Source organism: Streptopelia decaocto, assembly GCF_964273445.1.
Source record: "Streptopelia decaocto genome assembly, chromosome: 5".
Lineage (NCBI taxonomy): Eukaryota > Metazoa > Chordata > Aves > Columbiformes > Columbidae > Streptopelia > Streptopelia decaocto.
The window spans coordinates 19,427,608-19,448,000 of record NC_138659.1 but is presented as its reverse complement, the minus strand read 5'-3'; the positions used below and the strand labels follow the sequence as shown (position 1 = coordinate 19,448,000).

Here is a 20,393-nt window from a genome sequence, read left to right as displayed (position 1 = left end):
CATCAAGTATGTCTGTATGTACACTTTTTTCTAAAATAATTCTTTAAACTACAAACAAATTATCATTTTATTCCTGGCTACATTAGTTTGTATTGTATTACTTACGGCTTTCATGAGAAAGCCTTAAAATAAAGCAGAACAACTACAAAGTAACTACCAGGAAGAAAACAGGGTTTTTCTAGTGTCCTTGGCCTCGATTTTATCATTCTGAAGTGATCACTTCCTTTCTGGAGCTTTTTTCTTGTTTTGTGTATATTATTTCTGTGTGTAGTTGTTCACATGAAATCAACCTCCAAACAGTGCCAAAATGTGAATTTAACAAGTCAGGTGAGAGGTAAATTGGGGTGAAGCATGTAGCATCAGTACAGTGATCCTTTAATAAATCAATTATAGTCTAAATATTTGAAAATATCTGTTATTAAAATTCTACTATTTTCTTTGAAATTCCCACACTCAATAAATGGACGATGATTCTGCATTATTAGTTACTTCCAAGTGTATAAATGGGGGAACATAGTTCTAGAGCAGCAGATAATTTCACCAAATCTACCTCCTCTATCTGTTCCCAGGCTGGCAGGCCCTGACACCAGCGTCCTGCACCATCACTCATGGAGCAGTTGGGCTTTGCAACACTCGCCTGCAGCATCTCCACCAGAGCCCCTGTTGCTTGCTTGGAGTCATTGCTCCATCCTGAACAAACTGTTACAGAGACACTGTTGTTGCTTCTCTGCCAGACTTCCCCAGGACCCTGACACACCAGGTGAGGTACCAGGCAGTTTTCCTGACAAGGAAAGGTGTCTTAAATCTGTCACCTTAGAAAGTGCAGTGGGTTTTTTTCTTAGTTTTCTTTTTTTCCTTGCAGGATGCTCAAGGGGTAAACTTTGGTTAAAGTTTGATATATAAAACCCAAAAAACCACAAAAATCAAAACCATGCAAACAAAAAAAACCCCACAAAAAACAACACAGAGGAAGAAAGAAAAAAAAAAAAGAAAATTTTTGTTCCCTTTACTTTTTTCTGGCAAATGTTGTTTTCCGGATTATGTTGAAAATTGGTAATTGTGTTGTTGGAGTAAAAAAGTCTGTCTTAATTTAATCCTAGCCCTGATGCCACTCCTCTGTTTAGATTCCACTGTTAATGTTTACGTGCCGTTCTTGAACTAAAATTCTTAGATGTTTCCTATTTTCCTCCTGAAAACAATGTTTGGTAGGAATTGTTGATTAGTCGGGTCTGTATAGCTGACCATTGTAAGCCAAGACATAGGGAGCTGACTGGTGACCTTGTCTTGCTTTTGGCTGGGGTTTCTTCAGCCTGGTCTGACCAGGCCCAGTGTCGCTTTCCTGTTTTGACATTTGTGATCACTTTGCTGCTTTGAAACATTCAGACAATATTGTGATGCATTGGGTAAAGTTGAATTGTGAGTTTCGTTTGTGATACGAAGAAAAGTAAAATGGAAGCAGAAATATGCAGCCTGAATTGGGGTGTGGGAATCTGAGTGGTACAAAAGGAATGGAAAGGCAGCAAGAAGCTCACGGGAAGAGTGAGGGCTGTCACTGGGAGGATCAGTGGGGATTTCAGTGATGTGAGCAGAGGAGGGAGGTTCATGTAAAGAAAGAAACAGAAATCCTGAGGTGTACCCCAGGCCCACCTTCTCGAGGTCAGTGCCTCTCTCAGCTTCAGTGTCCAAGTTCTGTATCCAAAGACATATGCAGGGCTTGGGGGGAGGTTGAACTGCAAATCCAAGCTTTGTGGGACTCATAGGAAGGTCTTCTATAGGAAAAGCAGGACACTGATGCAAAACATTTCAACTGAATTTGCAAAGTGAAAAAACAATTTCACGGAGTTTGTGAGTTAATATAGTGTTGGATTTTAAATAAAACCACACTCCAATAATAAGCTTCCATTTTCACAGCATGAGTTGAATGAATTGATTAAACATATTCAATCAATTATTCCATGCTGTACTTTTTATCTGGAATTATACACATTGTAATATAAAACTATGTTTCTTAATTGAAATTAAAACCAATATCACTTACTGTGGCAGGTCCCTAAAATACATAAATGATAATTTATTTAGGCCTTGTTAATGCTTCAAAGCAATGATAATAATCTGGCATATTTTATTTAGTTTTTTCCTTTAGATTAAAAGTGAATCAAGATTAAATATTTATGAAAGATAAATATCCTTATGTCTCCTCCACGTCCATGTGCTTCCTTTTTATTATATTTTCTTTTGGAGCTATTCCTCCCATTATCTGTTTTGCTTTCTACTGTGGTTTATGGACTGATCATAATAGACATTTACAATGCTCCGTATTTGTTGCTGTGGAATTAAAACACAGGCAGTCCTACAGACCTCCTCTTAACATACAGCTGTAACATGCTGCTTTGCTGTAGGAAGCGGAGCACTCAGAAGAACTTCCCTTCTTTTGATATACCTGTAGGTTGAGATCAAGGTGTAATGAGTAGGACAAATACAGTGAGGTGATGCAAGGTAGAAATGGCACAGTATTGATGAGATAGGCCTGTATCACTTGTCTGCTTTTCTGCACCAACACTCTGTGCTTACACAAGTCAAAGGACACCCCAGTGAAACAGCAATCAAACCATGTAGATGACTAAAGCTCAGTGTGCCCGAGGAGCGGTGCCTTGTGAAGTCTTTGGTATAAGAATAGAAGCGCTGACGTTTGGATGTGCGTTAGGAATTCCCATAGGTGGCACATGGCGTGTGTGTGCACGTCTGTAGGCACGCCAGCAGCTACCGCATGGCTGTCAGCAGTTTCTGTTGTACAAACGGCGACTTGTTTGGGGTCCTTCCCTCAAACACACTTTATTCCCTCTGGTGCAGTGTCCCTGCTTTACTATCTAATTGCAACTGACAGCCTGGATTGGTAGTATCCAGCCAGCGTTCAGCAGCAGCAGTTGCAGAGTGATTGATGTGAATGCCACGCAGGGAGGCTCTTCCTCTGTGAAGGTTTTGGTTTGCAGCAGCACGACAAACAATTGGTGTTACTGGAAGCATCCTAACATCCTGCATCTCAAACAGAGTCATTTCCCCTTTTTGCAGGGAATTCACTGAACCTGAAATGTAGGAAGAGCAAGATGTGAGTAAACAAAGCTGTGACTCCAACACTAGATTTTTCTGTTGTTCATTTCAACCTGTGTCTTATTATGAACTAATGTTAAACCTGCAGTTCTTACCAAGGCAGGACACTGGTGGCATGAGCAGGTCACTGCAGCTGAGCCACCATTAACAGTGACAGCATCAGGAGTCTGCATTCCACCAACATCTTGCTTTACCTTGCATCTGAACTATCCATTTGAGTGTGCACAGGATGTAGGTAGCAGAAACTGCCACAAGCCTGATAGTTAATCTAGGACTAGAGGAAATTACACTGAATAGGAAATAACGGTCAGGACCTTCTTGGGGCAATGGTGAAAACTCACCTAGTCTTACAAGCCCAAGCTTGCATGTCGGACTTCAAGACTGTTAATAAATTGGGTTTTGTTCTGCAGAGGTGCAAAAATAAGGGGTTTGGAAAGTGTGCTTGCTGAAAGGAAGCTTTGTCTTGTCCCACTGATGTGTGCTGCGTCTATCAAGTAGCTTCTGGTGTTACTTTCCTTTGCTTAGGACCAATAATGTCAGGGTAGGCATGTCTGTGCTCTATCTTCTGCCTTTATCTTTTAGCAAAGGTTTTTCATATCATTGGCTAGAAAATGAATCTTTTCTCTACAGGCTTACATGCAACTGAAATTGCTGGACTGGCCCAGAAGTATTTGGGCTCATGCCAGTGTCACAGGGTTACCTAGCTCTAGGATCTGATGCCTCTAAAAATATATCTGTAATTTTCTTGGCTTGTAATTAATGTAGTGCTTTTCGTCTACCATTCCAAATTCAACAATACAGCAAAAGCACCCATATAGAATTTCCCTGGAAAACAATAGCAACTATATTGGAGATGGTAGAAATATTCTTGGAATTTTATGATGTGTCTAAACTGCAGGCTTCACATTAGGGGTTAATAAAAAGTGTTATTCAGTATTCCAGGAAATTGTCAAGATCACTAAGTGTTGTACTGACTTGACCTATGTTACATTGAACTCACTCTTTCCGTGTTTCCAATAAAAACATACAGTAGATTGTTCCATAACCCGTGTCAAACTCAGTTAAAAATAAATCCCTTCATAATTTAAATGTGTAGTGTATAACCTAAATATATTACCCAAAAATATATATCTCATAAAGAAAACTATCTAAAATATATCAACCCTGAAATCTCCCCTGGGTCTTATGCAGAATCATGGTTTTCATTTATGATTCCTTAAAGTTAAAATAATCTGTCCTCACTTGTAAGCCACCTAATCCTATTTGTTTTACCCTGTTTTTATTGCAACACTGAACCAGCTTTGTTTCATTCAAGTGCAGGATTTGTAAATAACTAATTATAGCCCTGTTTTTTCCTCTTGAAGCATTAACATTTGGCACCTCAGAGAACAGCCTCTTTTCCACTGCCAGACGGCGCAGGGAGGCGGTGGACTCGGTCTCAAAGCAGGAGGGTGCTGGTGACAAGCTCTCTTGGACCACTTCACCTCCTGCTCTCACCGTGGCAGTCAGAGGAGCCAGAGGGCAACTTTAGGAAAATATTTTTCTCTGGTAGCAGTAACATCTGCCTTCTTGGCAGCCTCCACTGGCAGTTGTCTTGGAAGCTGTGGGTTTGCCCCTGGCCCTGCCACATATTTACATTGCTGAGAGGTTATCCTGAGCTCTGCTGGATCCTGTTACCTGATTTGCTTTTGTTCTGTCATTTTCCCCCTCTTATGCTTTGGCTGCTTAACTCTTCGTGGGTAACATGTAAAGCAAAAATTAAGTGTGCAGTATAAGATGAAATGCATTGATTTGTAAGTATTAACTGGCAAATTCCTTTTTGAGTAGAGATCCAGCTTTTCTGAGCTGTTTAACTGTATCTATTTTGCTTCAGCCTAGGTAATTTCACCAGTGCTGCCTGAGCTTTTGACAGTGCCTTTCTCCGTGTTTGTGTCCTAAGCTCTGTGTCACATTCTCTTTAGGGCTTTTATTTTTCTTGCATTTTACTCTCTTCTTGTGAATAACTGATTTCTGACCGGTGCTTCATTTCGGTGGAATGATGTTATCATAAAGACAATTATAAAGTAATCAGCACGGGCATATCAATATTTATTGAAATACTGAAAAAAAAATTCCATTGGTGATGAGAAACTCCTGGCAAGAACTGACATGACAATATGTATTTCACCGATACAGTAAGAGAACTTCAACTCCAACAAGTAACTCACTGCACATTCTAAGAGCTGCATGGATTTAAATCCAAGGCAGCTGCAGAACACCTGTAATACAAATGGTCAGACTTTACAGATTGTCTGTTTACAAACATAGAACATCTATAATAAACCAGCCAAAGCCAAACCCTTTGAATTTTAATCTGCTTTTACTAATATGTCCTGTGATCAATAAGGCAGTCAGAAGTAAATGTCTGGTTACCAAGATGTTAACAATTAACATGATGGGAGTTTTTTGGTGTGTGTTTTTTTTTTTTTTTCCTGTGTGCTTTGGGCAGTCTGGTGGGATTCTTGGAACCACAGATGTGGGCAAATATATGTTAGTTTATCTGAAATTGTTTCCATTAAACTGTATGAAAAAGTCTTCTTTTCTTCTATGACCTTATTTGAATGCTTTTGTCCTGTATTTACGTAATAGTGCTGTGAATACAGTTAGCAACATTTTAAAAGCTTTTTCTTTTAATATTCAATGAGATTCACCGAAGCATTTCATCGGGGGGAAAAAAAAAAAGAAAATTCAGACTGTAAACACTTGAAATGTGCTTTGTTTTCCATTTAAGAAGGAAGGAATGACCATACTTGTCTTTTACACATGGTATATGTATTTCACAGCCACTGTCTGTTGCCACCCGCATCTTCCTTTCCATCAATTTAGATTGCTTGAGGAAGAATGCTGTCATTTAAATAATGCTTGTGTGTCTGCTGTGTGGGATGACTACGGGAGCTGTGCTTGCTTTGCTTTTGGTCCGTACAACAGTACGTGTGTTCTGTGATATAAGACGGGCATCTAGGAGATGCAGACATGAGGCTTTGCTGTGTTTGTACCCTATGCATGGAGAGAATATTAGAGCGGATTAATACAGGTGATTAAAATAGTGTGCTGTGTACTAATGCAGGATGTAATAACTGATGTCTTTGGTATACAACGTACGAATGGTTGGAAAAAAAATGAGAAATACACCTTTTCAAGTTCACATGAAACAGAAAAAGCTATAACTCAAATAATTTACAATAGATTTAAATAAACTACATTTAGGATTATGAAGATTTACAGACATTTAATCAAGTGAATGATTTTAATTTGTAAAGACCCTTGTGTGTCCCTGAACTATGTTCCACTAACTTGAAGACATGCTACAGTAAACACATATATTTGGCTTCTTCATTCTGGCTATATCTTATATAAAGATGAAACCGAAGAACAATAAATTAGCATCATAATTGTCTACAGTGGAAACTATCATATACAATATAAATAAACTATTCAAAAGCCAGCAATCTTCATGAAAAAAATTAAAGGATTAGGATTTTATACAGTTTCTACAAGTGATTGTGCAGCCAATAATCTCAAAAATTAAAGTCAAAATGAAATACCTCTATTGATTTTAGTGTCTCACGACGTACAGTAATTAAGAACTGGTAAAATAATTACCAATTTAAAAGAAGTAATAAGGAAATCACTGCTCTGCAATTTTATCACAGTTTTTTTCCCCACAGGACCTAAAGAATGTAAACACTATGTTTTTGTTAATGTTAGAGATTAATACTTTATTTTAAGCATATGTTGATCCACACCTGCACAGTTACCTTTAAGGATAATGAAATAAGGCAAGACTTATAATGATGGCACTACATGTTAATACTGATACCTTCATTTGGACAGAGAGAGAATTGTTTGTTCTCCTCTAATATTTGTTCTGCAGCAGACTTTGGCCTACGTAGACATAGCAGTATCACTCTTCTTTCTTTGCATAAAATATGTGTATTACCTAACTTGAAAAAGTTTCATCAGCTGTTGGATGTCTGAGTTGTAATTTAGTTTCTTAATTACTGTCAATTTAAAAAATAATTTCTTAATAATCCCCATGGCATCATCAGCTCATACAATTCATTTGTCTATTCTTGCATCACCTAATGCATTTTTAAAATTTAAGTTTTAGTTTTATTTTTTAACATTAGTATTAGCTGTCCTAGAAAAATTTCTGTGTGTGTCAAAGAAGCTGTTTTCCATGATGTCTAAAATATCTCCATTTCCTTTGTTTGGAAATGGCCACGAATATATAGCAAAGCCATATTTTAGCCACTGCACTAGTTAAGTAGATAGTTGAATTGGCTAATTTGTTTTGGAATATTTATCTTTGCTATTTAATAAGCATCTGATAGCAGTAGTAGAAGAGCGATACTGCCTGATAGAGCAACATGAACACGTGACAAAACAAACTTCAGAACACGGTAAGGATGCCAAGCGAACGGGTTAACAGACTCTTCATATTAGCGACTTGCAGGCCTGAGAGGCCGACAGGCAGCACCAGCCTCCGGGGGCGCGGTGGCCGCGCTGCATCGCACGGGGCTCACGCCGGCTCTCTCTCACGGGTTGTTGCGTGGATGCCACATCATTTATCACAGAAATGTTGGGTCCTTGGAAAGATGACAGAAGATGTTATAGACGCAGTTTTGCATCTATTACAACTGTTTAGAAGTCCCGCTGTACAGTGAGGGAATTTAGTGCACTCAAATTCCCCACTATCTTAGCTTGATAATACAGATCAGGTTTGTTTTTTTTTTCCTCTTAAGTTTCTTCATAATGGCAATCAGCAGAGTTAAATATACAAGAATCATTCGGTCCTTTATCATGTTGACGTTGGTGATAGTATCCACTTGGTAAGTTCACTTCACTCCAGTATAAAGTCCTATATAGATTCCTTTGGGGATGTGTAGCATATGATTCACAGTTTGCAATACAAATACCCTGATACATCACTTATTTACTATTAGTATTTGATTATTATACCATTTTGCAAAGTCTTAAAACCACATTTTAATTAGTGTTGCTTGGAGCAGTTCAGAATATTTTTTTTTTTCCTTGAAAGCAGAATCTCTAATGGTGAGTATAATTTATGCTCTCTTTGCATGCAGCATTTCAATGAGAAGGTTATTACACGGCACATCCCCGTTCAGGTGTTTGTAGTAGAGGTATTCTTCAGCCTGCATACTGATGGCCCGGATTTCTGGTAGCCGCAGGAGAAGCTGCCCAAATTTGTCTGTTTGCTGTGGGTAATTACACATTGTGTAGTCCAGCAGAGCAGCATTCACTTGTTCCTGAACACCTTCCACAAGCTGGAAGTTCTCAAGATTTTTGACATCTGAATGATAATAAAAAGAAAACCAACAGTTAATTCATAATTATGAAGGCAGTGTTTCACTAAATGGATGTTGTTGTTTTTTTCCTCCTGACAAAAGCATACTTTACAAGCTGCTGAATATTCAGTGAACCCTTTTGCTCACTTTCCTGGGAAAATGATCACAAAAGAACTTTAGCGGAGTGTCTTGTTGAAATTCTGCATATACCTCAAATCAATTAGACACCAATGGAGTCTGAGCAAGGTCAGCTCTTTTCATAGCTTACAAAAAGAAAGGTTGAGGATTCCTAAAGTAGAAGACCATAATATATTGCTAGCAAATGAGTCCCAAGAGGAAGCCCTATCTTTAACCTAGTATGTTACACAATTCATATAATTCTGTATTAATTTTTCTGACCCAAGGTGAAATCTGTGTCCAGGGTATGATGTAGTTAATTCTAATAAAAAGTGACAGGGTTCTTGTTTCTGTTTGACATTTTCTAAATGATTCTGAAAGCCTTTGACTTGTCTAGCCTATGTTAATGAACCATCTGGTACACTCCAGTGACTGCCAAAATAATCTTCCCTACTAGAAACACTCTAAAATATATATTTCACTGACTAATGATCTTTATAAAATGAAATCGTTGTCCTTTGGGTGGAATACCAGATAAGAATGGTGCCCTCTAACCTGAATATGGTTTCTGAAATCCAATACAAATTTTCTTTCTTTCTTTTTGTATTGGACAACAGGGGCATTTACATCAGTAAGGCAGGTACAGTTTGTTCTCTCTGCCTTTGATTATCTTCTGTTCCTATACAGCAAGTTCAAGCTCTGGAAATGCTGGTCAGAGATAAATGCCAGTAAATTATCTCCTCATTATTTGCTTCCACATGTAAAATTTACTCTGATGGCATTGTCTTTTGACATGTCTGGAGAATGCAGAAGTTACTCTAAAGCTTGCAAATTAGAATGCTGGTATAATGCAGAAAGACTGAAGTGATCAAAGTGCTTTTGCTGGGAGAACTTGTTTTGGCTGGTGTTCGATCATTTATGCTATCAGTAGAGTACTGAAACACAGTTTCTTGTAATGCTCAAGCACAGTGATACTGAGTATAACTATGCTGCTAATTCGCTTTGAATAAAGACAAATTTGCTCTTCTGTGAATGTTCTTGGAGCATAGGAGATGGGGAATTTGGCGGAATTTGGTTCATTGTAAATGCCACCCTTTGATAGAAAGGGAAATTAGTGTTTTCCTTTGCAAAACAGGAACACCCGTTGGTCCCCCAATCCATCACCAGCCTGGGAGGCTGTGTACATTGAGTCTCACTGCACCTTTTCCTAGAAGTGCTTTAAATAGAGCAAATATTGGTTCCTGCACATAACTGTGTGCTGCAATGAGAGGAAAATGGTTGGAGGGGCAAACATTTTCCTCATGACAAGAGGACAGGAAGGTGCCAAGGCTGCTGATGGCAGCCCAGGGCAGCAGGCGCAGGCCCGGGGCTGGCGCTGCAGGTGGGAGCGGGAGGGCCTGTGTGTGCCCGCGGCGGGAGCTGGGACATGTTCCCTGCCACTGGCCTTCCCGCCTCCATCCTGGCCCCCACAAGAGCCTCCGCGTTCGTGCTGCTTGCTTGGGAACCGGGCACACAACTTCCACCAGGATTTTGCTAGCTGGCTTACTAGTGAATACTGGCGAGCAATACTGAAATTGTGATGGCTGTACAACAAGAATTGCCTGAACTTTGTGTTATCCAGAGTGAGGGGAACTGGAAGCTTCAAAGCTACTATCCCTGGTCCCTTAACTATTCAAACTCATTTATCCAAAGTCTTTTTGCTGTATTTCTGGAGATCTTTGGATAATCATGTTTTTGTGTATTACACTGGACATTTTCTCACACAACATATAGCTGGTTTTTGGTTTATGTACCTACATAAAACTCTCAAGGTATTTTGTAGTGAGTCTAACCTGGTTTAAAAATATTTTTTGTAAAGTTAAGAAAGGAACGGTATCAGCTATCATGATTATTTTAAATAGATTGCTTTCAGATGCAAAATGCAATAATGAATGAATTGTTAGAACATAAGAAATTCCCACAGAAATAGAGACTGTGCTGGAGACTAAACTGTTAAACAGCAAGATAAAATGTATAAGGATTTCAGAGTCACTATTTTGAACTTTTTCAGGAAGTTTTAAAAACTGCTAGCTGGTTCAACCCTTTTTAAATTCAAAGGGCATCTTTCCGTTGCTGTCTGTTTTGAATCATACTGTGAGATTAAAGTCTGTTGACTTCTTGGAAAATGCGGTTCATCCTCATTTTTGATCTCTGTCTAAATGTTACTGCATGGAATATATTTGCAACATCATAAAATCAATTTTTAACAAGATCAGTAAGAAAACCTGAGAATTGCAGATTTTCACGTTTTCTCGCAAAAGTGTTGAATTCAGTGTATGTTTTATAGAGATGCATTCTGTCTTCAGCTGTATTGGTATCATACTCCAAGCCAAAAAGAGGCATAATATTTTCTCTGTTACCTCCATATACAGAACCCAGTGGTTTCTGGCAACAGGTGCACCTGTGTGTTGTACGGATCTTCCTATAAGCTCCTCACTACGTGGCTTAGCTGAATTGTATGGAAGTTGCAGAACTATGGGGGAATAAGGTCTGTGTTCATCTTTTTGTTGTTGTGGGGATTGTTGTTGTTGCCGTTGTTGTTTTCTTCTCCTAATGTCACTGGACAGTACTTTAAATACTCATGTGACAACCAAAGCACTGAAGTCAGATGTAAAACCAAGTCCAATTAACACTAAGAGTAACCAAAAAGCAGTTGTGGTGCTTCTCTACCACATCCAGCCTGAGAAAATACTTTTAATGTATTTCCTCTGTACAAATTATTGGTATTTGTGGTGAGGCTCAGTGCTTGTAAACAAGATGTTATTAGTTCACCTGTGAAAATAAGTAGAATTTTCCTGGCTGTTTCTATACTGAACCAGATACTCATAGTCCAGATGATTACAGTTTAGGACATCACTACACAATTCATTTGTGTAGATCTCTCCAGGAGGGGATGTAGAGCAACCTGATGGCCTGATGAAGTGTTTTGGAGTGAGTCTTCATGAAGTAATCAGGATTTCTGGATATGACTTTTGGTAAGTGCTCTCATCTCATGTAGATTAACAAGAAATGCTGCAGTAAAGCAAAGGAGACAAATTGGACAGACAAATCAAAGCATATGTGCTGAGACCGCTGGGTAAAGCTTCACTGTCCTGTCTCCAGATCACAGGATATTTTATGTATTGTTAAAAAAGAGGTTTGCTGAACACATAGTTGAAATATAAATTATGTAGTTCTTTTTGAGAGAGAATCGCAAAGTCTAAGATGAATAATAACAGAGGAAAACATGTGAATATTACTTCCAGTAGCTCCAAGTTCTGCAGGTAGAACAAAAAATGCTACACAGTTTTCACTTCTGGTACTTAGTATTTAGCTGATAGTAATACAAACGGTATTAAATAGTAACTTTGGTTGTAAGTAGATGGTTTTCCTGTGCTTTGGGTTGGTTTGTCTTCTTGGTATTTATTGTATAATTCTGGCTAAAGGTATACGATTTAGTTTTCCAAGTATTTCCTTTTTGATAAAGAAACTTTGAATGCTAATGAGTTAACTTGGTGAAACATCAAGTGGTGCTGGGGTAAGTCTGCTGAAGGCAGTGGTGTACAATGGGCATGAAATCTGCTGCCGATGTGTACAACACAACGGTCTTTTACGCTTTCGTATAATTCTTCATTCCTGTCTGCTTTTTAGAATGTCTCTTATCAATCTTTACATCAGTTAGTAACAATTTAAAGTACACATGTTTAAGCTTAATGCAAGAAATAATTTTCTGAGGTTTAGACACTTGTAAATTAAATGAGTAGGAGTAGGTCTCCCCCTCCAACCCACACACCCTTTAGCAGCTAGGAAAAGTGTTTTGTGTTGCTACAGTAAGTATCAGTCTCTTATCTCTTCTACTTTATTCACTCAGGGACTAATTATCAACTTTTTACATGAAACAGCCTTACTGTGAGCTCACAGTGGGGCGCACATCTTTTTCTAGCCTTATTGGAAAGTAAACCCTTAGGTCTTCTGGAATATATTATATGTTTTACAAGAAATAGCAATTGCTTTTCTGTCAAACAAAGAATTTTTGTTCTCTATAGCTTACTTTTGACGATTAAGACAAAAACAGTATTATAGTGTGTCAGGATCTGTTCTGCACAGTAAAGATCTGCCAGTATTCCCAGAAATCCCCCTCTGTTTAGATTATTTTCTACATCTTCTATAAAGCTGTACATTAAGCTGAAACTGCATACAACATTCAGCCTGATGAGAACACTTTTGCATATTTTCCCCAAAAATGGGTCTGGTCTTTAGAGGGGGAAAATATTTAGCTTTCAGAGAGATTTCCTCCTTCTCATATTCAAAACATGAAATACTGAAGATTTAGTGGTCTACTAATCTGTAGAGATGTTCCCTAGGTCTGGGAATTTTGAAAAGAAAAATGAAACAGAATGAGAGATTTAAAATGTGAAAAATAGTAACTCCTTAAGAGCAGCGTAAATATTTCCCAAAGAAAGCTGGTTAAATCTTGCTGCTCACGTCTTTTATGAGATACTCTTCCTACATGAAGCAATGAAGAGGTGCGTGCACACACAGCACATCTGCTTCTCTGCTTTTTGCACTATTGCAAGCATGAAACAAGGTTGTGTTTAGGCTTCTCCAATGGGAGACATTTTTCACTTTCATAAGGCTGGAAACACTCTTCCAGGCAACAGAACTCAATACCAGCCTAGGCTTGAGCTTCCTCACCCTGAAGAGGCTGACAAGCCCCATCGTTTAAGGATTTTATTAAAACCCAACTGATTGCCAGTGTTAGATCTTTGGAATTACTATTAAATGTGTTGGTAAAATACGGTGTTTCCAAGCTCTAGTGATGGCATTTCTGGCCAGGACAGCCTTCAGGCTCATCCTCTGCGAGGTTTGTCTGTTCTTTCCAGCCAGACTGCACAGCCGAATGAGCAGCATTGCCTCCGCTTAGAAACACGCGGTTTTATCAGGGAAAGGTAAAACAAGCCTCCTCGGCCTGAACTCGGGGATCCCGTCTGGGGCTTTGGTGTGAGGTTAGTGCCTCTTTGACATTGAAGATGGAATATATTAATTCTGATGAGGATCTTTTCCAAAGAATAGGTCAAAGAAAGGGAACTGCTCAGGATGGAGGTGACGTTACCAAACCTTCCTCTGTTCAAACACAGCTTTTTCCTAGTTTCTTTGCCCACTTTCCACTAGCCTTGCAAACCCTCTGGGTTATGGGACTTAAAACACAGGTAGATTTTTGACATGTGATAAAAATTTTTTTGAGAGCAAGAGTAGTAATGGTTGATAAAGTGCCAATCTCTGAAAATTACCCACAATTCTCCTTCATTGAAACTAATGGCAACAACAGCGGTTCCATCTAACACATCTGTCATGAAGGCAGATGTATGCCATTCTATAGCTAAGCCTTCTTGACAGACAAAATGCTATAATGAAGGAAGATTTATGGTAAAGTTAAGCTCCTTACTGCAAAAGTCCCCTCAGTTTTATTACAGCAGGGTTGTGATGAATATTATTTACTTAGAAGTCCTGGGATACAGTTTTTGATAGATGTGTTTGTTAATCAGTGATAAGGTGCTATATTTAGCACTTTCCAAACCTTGAAAAACCTTTATATTATAACAACAGAAACCTCTTTTGTTTTCTTAAGACTCCCAAGTCCAAGCTGAATGTGGAGAAAACTGTTCTGTCTTAATAAGGATTCTTTTTGGTAGTGGTTAAGCTACCTGTAACAGTGCAACAATCGATCTCTGGCTCTTTATTAGGGTCATAAAGCAATTTTCATTTTCGGTTGAACATAACATCAGATAATGGGCACATAGTTTTGAAAGTCTTGATTAAATTCTTCTATAGCAATGTATTTCATTCACGCCTAAGTACTGGGCAAATTTATACATATTTTTAAAGCAAGAATAAAATGCTTATGAGAGAACAAGCTGTAGTTTTTAGTCTGAATCCTATTTGATCCCCTCAGTATTCAATCTTGATGGACCTTTGTTTCAGAACAACTCAGACTCAACTAAAACATATTTGGTGGTGTTTTATATTGGTAGGCTTCTTTCTAGTGTTATTTAAAATATTGAAGCATATTTTTCTATTCCAAAAAGATTGTAAAATGACAGATTCTTCCTGAGAACATAATCTCCTACTGTCTAGTAAGAACCGTGATTATTGACTTCAGCGAGGAATTTGCTAATTGCTTTTTCTACTGGAAGCAATGGAAAAGGAGACATGGGGAAACAATCTGGATTCCTCCTTGTGCAACTTCGAATATATTTTTCCTAAATTTCAGTTGTCTCTTTTCTCACAGCCCAAGTAAAGACAAAGTCAAAGCCTGATTTGATTGCTCGAATCTTTGACTGGTGTAATTACTGAGTCATCACTCAGGAAAGTAAAACTGCTTGACTTTCAAGAGCTCTGGCTCAATTTACTGACCTGAAAGTTAAACAAACAATCAAAATCTCCACCTGCCTCTCATCCTGGCACCCCAGGAACCAACATCCTTATTACTTGCAAATGAGACATACATGATATAGTGTCATTGAAACACAATAAAACAATATCCTGCCAGGCCTCTTTGGAGGAAGAGCTGCTCACAAGTCCTGGCCCAAAGTCCACAGCCAGCTGCACCCTTAAATAAAGTCCCGTGTTTCTTATTGAGACTCGTGAGGGAAAGACATGGCCAGGTACAGCCATGCAGCCAGGGCTGTGGCCAGCCAGCTGGCATAGCTGGTTGAAACTACAGCCCAGCCCAGAAGGTGCTTGGACAGACCACAGGGACCAAGTCCCAGGCAGTGGTTCCACTCCAGCACTTCACCATGCCTACACCCCACTACCACCTCTCTTTTTCTCGCTTTCTCAAGCTTCGTCCATGTCTGGAGTTCTGCCTCTGCTATGTCCCAGACTTGCTCCTGCTTTGGGTGAGCAATGCAATGTGTTGCTTGTCTCTTGCTCATCTGGGACCGAGGGCAGCCTGGCTATTGCCTGAAGGCTTATTCTGTAGGTATTTTAATCCATGCGTAGCACTCGATAGGATTAGGTTCCACATAAGAGAGTAGCTGCCACTGCTTTCTTTGAAGACATGGCAGAGGAACAGGAATTTGAACAGCACTCGCTCTATTGTGTCTTCAAGGAACTTTGCCAAACAAGTGGTGTCTGTTTCCCGCCATGCCAGCGGGTGGTCTTGTCTATTGCAAGTTACAAGCTGTTCTCAGTGCTCCAGTCTTTGGGTTGAAGCTCTGCTGCTGCACTGAAAAAAACAACCCTAGGTAGGTTAAGCCCAAATTTATAGCTTGGCTTTGTAAGCTGGTGGTGAGGGAACCTGCCTGCACTGACGTGGGTTTCTGGTTCCTCCTTCCAGGTTTGTTTGTATTTTTGACCCAGTGACCACTTAAGGTAAATGACAGATTGATTCTGGGAAAAAAGTCTCAATCCAAGTCTCTCTTTTCCAGGGAAAAGTTGTGTAACCACTATCCTGTGGCGACGTGGTCATATTTGTATGCAGGCACACGTTGATCAGCTGGGCCAGAAGTGATTCAGTGAAGGTCTTACAAATAAACTGAGAGAGAACGTGAGTCAAAACTAATTTTTCCTAACTCATCACCTAATCCCAGGTTCATATTATATGTCAGAGCTATAAATGTTTGTCTTCTGAACGCTCAGTTGGAATAAGCATACATAAGAAAACTGGTATGTTAATTATCCTGCTATCAGCAGACTTAAAAAATATCTATGCTTAAATGCAGACAATTCTATGGCCATAACACTTGTTTATATCACTTTTATAGTTATGAGAAAAAAGTATGTTTGTTAAAAGCAGAAACTAGGCTTCTGATAAGAGTTTAGAAAAAAATTAGAATAAATATTAAATTTATTGAACAAAATGGTTTTCCCAGTTAATTTCTGAAACATCATTTTAATCTTCAACAGCAGACAAACAATACAGGATTGTTGGTGTTTTAAGGGAACAGGCTGTCAAAGTCTACAATTTGTAAGGTGTGAATAGTTTAAGATGTCATAAATATTTATGAAGTTCCTGGGAATGGTGATAGGGACATCATACAAAATCCTTGAAGTTATGAACTGAGGCAGAAAGGGTGTTAGAAGCAACTTGCAATAATAGACAGTATGGTATAATGTAGAGAGGAGCAAGAAGCGATCTATTATTTAGCTGAGAAGAAGGTGAATGTTTAGAAAAAAATGAATTAAAATTTTAGAAGGATTTGCTTTTATCTAGAAAATATTTGCTCTGCTTTTGCTTAGACATTCACAACTTTTCTGAATGATTGGATTTATTGCACTCATGAGAAGGTTGCACATTATTTATCCATTCTGTTTCTATCCTTCTCCTACTACTCAAGTGCTGTTTAAAATAGGAATAAGGGACCAGATTAATCTCAGAGGTATTTCTACTGCCACCACTGGAATTATACCAAGGGGTGAAATAGTCCTAGAAGAAGAAATATAAATATTTTCTGGAAAAATATCGAATATAAATTTCTACTGAGGTTAAAACACAGAAGTGCAGCTGCCACTGAAACTCTTTTGAGTAGCAGGCTGTATCCTTTTATAAAGCCCATCTGTCTCTGCAGAGTATAAAAAATGCATGATCATAAAAAGCAGTACTCCTTAGGGGAAAAAAAATCTCTCTGTACTAATCTTGTAGTCACTTTACAAAACAGTTTTTAATCCCAAATTTGCATTTGATTTTCAGTCAGGAACTTTTGTGGTTTTTGCAAAGTTTTCTTATTCCATTAGAATAAGATATGAGGTACAGTTTGTTCAGGTGGCAAGTCCAGACTATGAATAAACCAACGTTATCATATGAAAGAGAATTAAACAGGCAGATCCAAGTGGGGATATATTAAGCCAAATTTAAGCTCCAGTAGTTGAATTTAGCCTGTACTAGATGTCTGGTTTGCCTCAGGATATATTCAGCTTTCCAGCTAATCGACTGAGGAAAACTGCCTCAGGTATGATAAAATTTACAAGAGAGCTCAGTCGAACAGCTCTTGTTATAAATACTAGCTTAAAGGCATTCTTCTGGTCTTTGGGATCAGGACTGTATTTGCATTTAATTATTATATTTCAAACTTTTTTGAACTTGGTTAAAAATATTAGACCAGCCACTTATATCATTATAGTGGTTTCCAGATAAGGGGAGAACTTCATACCACTTTTTTATTACTCAACGAATTTTGTTCGGCTTTATCCTCTTGTTTAGAACCAAAGTCCCACAGGAGCAAAAATGATTACAATATATTCTCTTTAAAAGAAGGAAATGTAGTTAAGCAAAGGTGTTTTAGTGGTATGCTGATCTAAGAGGTACAATACTGTGAGACTCTGTCAATGTAATTGACAAATAATTCAGTTTCAAGTCTTTTGCACTATTTTTAGATAGGGCTTAGTGTGAGACAACCCACCAGTCATCTTTCAGACATACTGATTTCAAAAACTATATTTTTCCTCTTTCTAGAGACTTTTGAAGACATGATTTTACTAGTTTTATGTGACAGTATTTGCACTAACAGGCTTTTTTTCACTGAATTAAGTTGTATCAATGGAAGCCATTTCTAGTTTAGAAAGAACATGAAAAAGATAATCACCTCTGCCTGTGTAAGATATGGGGAGTGGAAATCAGTAAAAGAATTATTTTCTTACATAATTGTGTTGAAATAATATAAAGCATTCATTTAACTGCTCAGTGCTGAAAGCACTACAGTAGAACTACAGTGGAAACATATATGTGACTCCTATTAGCCAACATTTGAATTTTACTCTTCTTATTCAGAAGAGCTAGACTGTTTTGGGCAGTTACAATTATTTTCTATGTAAATATATCTGCAGAAACTCATGAGATCACTGATGGTCCATTGAAGCCACTGTCTCTTTTTCAACTCCCTATCAAATTAGCATTGACAAAAAATGTGCTTAGATGAAAAGAGTCAATGAATTTGGTCCCATCATATACGTGCATGTACCAGTCATCAGATCCTCACCACACCTGTTGGCAGCAGCCTATGGATTCGCTTAAACACAATGGGCCATGCCCTGGTGCATACTGGGGGCCAGCAGAGCGGTGGCCCTGGGACAGGGCTCCTGCCCTGTCCCCCTGGCTGACCCAGGCTGCCGGCCCTCCTGGCATGTTGTTCTCCTGTGCTCCCAGCCTTGCTTTCCTGGACAGTAAGCACAACCAAGGTAAGAGGTTTTCTGCCGCAGTATTTCAAAGCGTGTTGTTTCTGATGTTGCCTATTCGTCTGAGTGGAAGTTGCAAATTTCATTTTTTACTGTGACATATGTCTGTGCTGGGTTGTGGAAGTGGTTTGGCAAACAAGAGTGACAGAAGCCCAGATGGGGACATCTGCAACTACACTGGCACTCCACAAGTGTCAGTGCTGGCACACGGGAAATGTGTGTCAGCCTGGGGTCTCTTATCCCCGAAGACTTAGATGCCTATACCACTGTTCTTAGTCCTTGTTGCTTACACTTTTAAACATATAAATATGAAAGCTAAAGAAAAGCCCACCTGAAAGTCCCTCTGGCAACATGGTTACTCATCAGTGAAACAGAGAGGGTAGAGAAGTGTGGAACAGAGGAAATACTCTTAAACTGCATTTCAAATACTCTTACAACTAGCCCTGACTTCCTGACAAAAAGCCCTGGTCAGAAAGGACTGTAGGGTCTCAGATAAGTTAGTGCCTCTGCACATTTTTAATATTTCATTTGCTAAGCAAGAAAAAGCAGAAATAAATTGGGTAAACTCCAGATTTGTGCTCGCTGCTCATCTCAGACTTCAGTGTTTAGTCAGATATGGATAAGATGTTTCCACGGACAACATAGTCATAGGTTTAACATGAGGAGCATGAATCAGAGGAGCCCATATCCACATTAGTCTTTGGTTGGAGCCACCCCTAACATGGTGCCAAAAAACTCATGTGCCCTGCACAAGGGCAGAGGTACTCTTTGGTCCCCTGATGGCAGATGGAGGACGCGAGCGCACCTTGGGCACTGCACGGTGCCTGCTGCGATGGTCTGCACAGGGCTCAGGGACATGAGGGAGCTCAGCCTCCTGCAAACTGAGGTTTGCAATTCTGGTCTGGCCAAGTTCACCCTATGAGTGACATACATGTCCTCACGGCCCTGGTGACACTCTGCTGGGTCCCTACATGCCTTAGTGAATTAGACTGTGGATTTTGCCTTTATTGCTTAGCATCTGGAAGGATTTTTAATTCTAGATCCACCTTCACCTAAATCAACACTCGTTGGATTAAGGTCAGTTCTAGCTAGATCTCAGTGTTGTCTTCAAAGCAGGGATTTTTCCCCACCTGTAGATGTTTTTTTTTTACAGAGAGGACTATGGATTGACATTAGGAATGAAGTTTCTGGTAGAAGTTACATGAGTTAGTACTATGAGAATTGTAAAAGCAATTTGGATTTCTTTAAAGGTTTATTTTCCTGAAAGTTATGTCCAGGTCAAGAAATAGTTCTTTCCTGTAACCTTGCAGCCCCAGCAGACAGTGCATTTGGCAGCATACAATTCACGTAAGTACACGTGTTCATCCTTGTGCTTTAATCTCGTGGAAATACACAGGCTTTCAAATCTAGGGTATTCAGCAACAAACTGTGCATTTATAGCTGTAAATCACCACAGTCTCAAAATGACAAAGTAACCACTAACTCCTGCATCAGAATTGCCCACCCGCCCTGCAGGAACTCCTGCCCGATTGCTGGAGAAATGGACTGAAGTACCAGTTGCCTTGGACGTGTTCAAGGGAATACACACTCACTGTTGTTCTTGCCATTCTTGTTTATGTTTACTAATTG

General features: G+C 39.1%; 1 protein-coding gene across 1 annotated transcript in view; it reads right to left on the bottom strand.

Moving 5' to 3' along the window:
* Nucleotides 1-5,173: 5,173 nt before the first annotated feature.
* Nucleotides 5,174-20,393, bottom strand: part of NR5A2 (nuclear receptor subfamily 5 group A member 2) — an 83,152-nt gene continuing 67,932 nt past the window's right edge. The window contains exon 7 of the mRNA XM_082053382.1: nucleotides 5,174-8,461. Coding sequence (XP_081909508.1) covers nucleotides 8,214-8,461 — 248 coding nt within the window. The 3' untranslated portion in view covers nucleotides 5,174-8,213. The remainder of the gene's footprint in view (nucleotides 8,462-20,393) is intronic.